General features: G+C 37.0%; 1 protein-coding gene across 1 annotated transcript; it reads left to right on the forward strand.

The window, feature by feature from the left end:
- The first annotated feature begins 874 nt into the window (after positions 1-874).
- Positions 875-3,101, forward strand: LOC113275092 (AT-hook motif nuclear-localized protein 22-like). Its single transcript, XM_026524527.1, has one exon. It carries the CDS (start codon positions 1,430-1,432, stop codon positions 2,381-2,383), a length of 954 nt encoding a protein of 317 aa, XP_026380312.1. The 5' UTR covers positions 875-1,429; the 3' UTR covers positions 2,384-3,101.
- Positions 3,102-3,723: the final 622 nt, after the last annotated feature.

Raw genomic sequence — 3,723 nt, forward strand, 5'->3', positions numbered from 1 at the left:
AGTAAGTTTTGAGCAAGAACATGATGATGAAATCACGTGCCATAAAATTATAACAAATTCCACTGCTGATGGATGTGACTCTATATGATGAAGGGACTAGTTTGTTTGTTTTCTTTTTCTTCATCATCATCTACTAATAGTGTTTCTTTTCTTGTGCTTACTAAATAGTGTTTCTTTTGTTTGTGCTTAATTGGGGAATTAAATTTAATGAACCCTATTAATATATACATACATTTCATATTAATTATATGCCATGTACTTCTGTGCCCTCTCAATTTTTATTGAAGTTGGTTGTTTATTTATTAACTCATTCAAGTAGTTAGTACTACTAGTACAATAATCTACAATCATTTTTAACAATATCTAACCATAATCCATTTAATTAAGATCAGAATTTGAGAAGAAAAAAGGAACCCATTAAAAGACATGATATGTTTGTTCATTAGGAGTTTTTCCTTCTTTCTAGAGAAAGCGAGTCAAAATAGTGTAAGACTTTGGTTTCTACATAAGAAGTGATGATCACTTGAGAAAGAAGAAAATTTTGGTCTCTGATGATGGTGAAGAAAGAGTCGTAGAGAAGCAAAGGGTATCAAGGGAGCAATGGAAGCTTGTTTTGTTCCAATCCATTAGGGATACGTAGAGAGAAGAGAAGAGACCATCTAGTAGAGAGGAAGAGGGCTAAGACCAACCATGAAGAGAGACTCACACAGACAGTCCATAGAGAGAGTGAGCACGTGGAGTGTTGAGGAAGAAAAGAGGACAGAGGGACCCATCCACCGCCCATGCGCACGCTGTCTTAGCGAAGCCAAAGCTCTCTCTAATATGGGTGTGTATTTGTATTTGTTTCTGACCTAACCCTAACCCGAATCCAAACTTAACCTCTCTCAACCCAAAACTAAAACAGACCCAAACACTGTCATTCTCCTCATTTCTCATTTGCTCTTTTCTTTCTTTTTCTTCAACTCTCTCTCTCTCTCTTCTTCTCTTTCTATATTGAACAACCCTTCAACAGCAACAACAAAAAGAAGAGAAAAAATTCAGTATCAATAAGATTGATTAATATTAGCTAGAGAGACCAAAAAAGATGAGTGAATCAGCTAGAAAATTGGTGGGTGATGCAAACAAAACCTTAACCTTCTTCTTCTTTTAATTAAGTTATTGGTAAAGAGCTAGTACTACTACTATTTACTCATATTCTTCAAACTGAAACAACCCAAACAAAAGGGACTAGATTACTATACCCTCCCCTTTAATTTCATCTTCTTTATACTTTTTTTTCTTTAGCTCTAGCTCTAGTCTCTATCTCTTCTGCTTTCTATCTAGGTTTTTCATTGAGTTTATTAGATAGTTTTCCATCATCATCATCAACAGAAGCAACAAATTTGTTTATGTAAAAGAAGAAGAAAAGGGTTCTGAAAAGAAAAGAGACATGGATCAAGTAACAGCATCAGCTCATGGTCATTCACTACCACCTCCTTTTCATACAAGAGATCTTCATCTACATCATCATCATCAACAGCAGTTACACCAACAACACCAACATCATCTCCAACAGCAACAGCAACAGCAGCAACAGAATTCTGAAGATGATGAAGGTAGCAGTGGTTTAAGAGGTAAAAAGCGTGATCGAGGTGGCGGCGGCGACGAACATAGCGATGGAAATGGACAAGAAATGGTATCAATCACTGGTGAAGGAGAGATCACAAGAAGACCAAGAGGAAGACCAGCTGGTTCAAAAAACAAACCTAAACCACCAATCATCATCACAAGAGATAGTGCGAATGCACTCAGAGCTCATGTCATGGAGATCGCAAATGGGTGCGATGTCGGAGAAAGTGTTGCTGCTTTTGCTAGACGGAGACAGCGGGGAGTCTGCATTTTAAGTGGAAGTGGTACTGTCACTAATGTTACACTAAGACAACCAGCTGCACCAGGTGCAATTGTAACTTTACACGGCAGATTCGAGATCTTATCACTATCCGGTTCATTCTTACCGCCACCAGCTCCACCATCGGCTACCGGATTGACCATCTATTTAGCAGGTGGACAAGGGCAAGTAGTTGGTGGTAGTGTTGTTGGTCAACTTCTAGCATCGGGTCCGGTTGTAATTATGGCTGCATCATTTGGTAACGCTGCTTACGAGAGGCTTCCTTTAGAAGATGAAGAGCCTTCATTACCATTACAGAGCGGCGGGATAGGATCGCCAGGAGGTGGTGGAATGGTTGGTCAACCACAACAACAGCCACAACAAAACCCAAACCAACAGCTTTTGCAAGAACAAAACCCAGCTCTATTTCATGGCTTACCACCAAACCTTCTAAATCAATGCAGTCAATTACCAAATGAAGCTTATTGGGCGAATACTGGTCGCCCACCTTTTTAACCTAATTTTAACAACAAACTATCTTTGGGTTTATTCATCAAATTTTACTATCCGTTATCTCATGATCCTTATCATTATCATCACTACCTTTTCTTTAAAGAAAAAATTGCTTCGAAAAGTACAACTTAATTTAGCCTTGCAAAGAATTCAAGTTGAGGAGAGAATCTGTTGAGAAGTACTGAAAGGAGATTAATGGATGAAGCTGCTATTATTAGATGATTTTTCCTTCTTTTGAATACTACTACTACTTCTTCGTATGTACCGATGTTGAACGTTTCGTGTATTGGGGAATTTCAACAATTCAAAGCTGCTGGAGGGAAAATTAAGCTGCAAAATTTCAACAACTAATCTTGGTGAGTTTTGATTTTATGTGGGAAATGAAACTTAGCCCCTTTTCCTCCTCATCTGATTTGACAAGAAAATCGAAGGTGAATTTGAACAACAACACAACAACATCGAAGAAGAAGAAAAGAATGAAAGGCATCTTAATAATTTCTCTCATCTTTCTTTTTTATCTATTTCTCATTTTTCTATTTATTGTCTCAACATTTTCCTTTTCTTTTTTTCTTTTTTCTTTTTCTTGTTGCGGCAGCTCTTTTGTAGCTAGCTTGTTTGATAATTCTTCTTCTACTTCTCTGATTATCTACATTTTCTCTGCAAAAATCTGACGGTTTTTGGTCATTTTCCATAATTTGTAGTTTGTCCGATAGTTTTTAAATTTTTGTACCTGAAATTTTCAGTTTCTTTCCGTTACATTATATATGGTTTACATTATTTCAAAAGTATTGCTATATCCAAAAACAATCAGCATGATCATGAGCAGCATCTCAGTCTTCATAGTTACTCCAAGAAAATCCCCACACGTATAGACAAACACCCACAAAACACCATAATACATTTCTCTGCTAAAACCCCATTATCACACACACACGCACACATGATCAAAACACACTTGTGCAGTCACTGTGTATTGTTAATGTTGTTTGGTTTGTTTTGTTTAATAATACAAAGTGTTGTTGTTGATGATGATGATAATGATGATAATGATGATGATCTAATCTTGATTTTGAAGTAGTTAGTATGAATGATGATATGACAGTTACAAACAGGAAGGTATGGGCTTAACTTGATGGAAATTTCTAGTTGAAAATTTGCAAATTTCAATGTCTATCTAGCTGTTGAAGTGAGGACTGAGGAATAGAATAGAGAGAGAGAGAGGGAGATGGATGGATATTGGGCACTGGGGATACACGTGCAGTTCTCTGAACAAGTTCTTTTTCGAGGCAAACCGCAACAAACATCAACACTTACACTTTGAATGAAAAAAAGGTAACAACGAG

This window comes from Papaver somniferum, chromosome 4 (assembly GCF_003573695.1).
Source record: "Papaver somniferum cultivar HN1 chromosome 4, ASM357369v1, whole genome shotgun sequence".
In the NCBI taxonomy this organism is placed as follows: domain Eukaryota; kingdom Viridiplantae; phylum Streptophyta; class Magnoliopsida; order Ranunculales; family Papaveraceae; genus Papaver; species Papaver somniferum.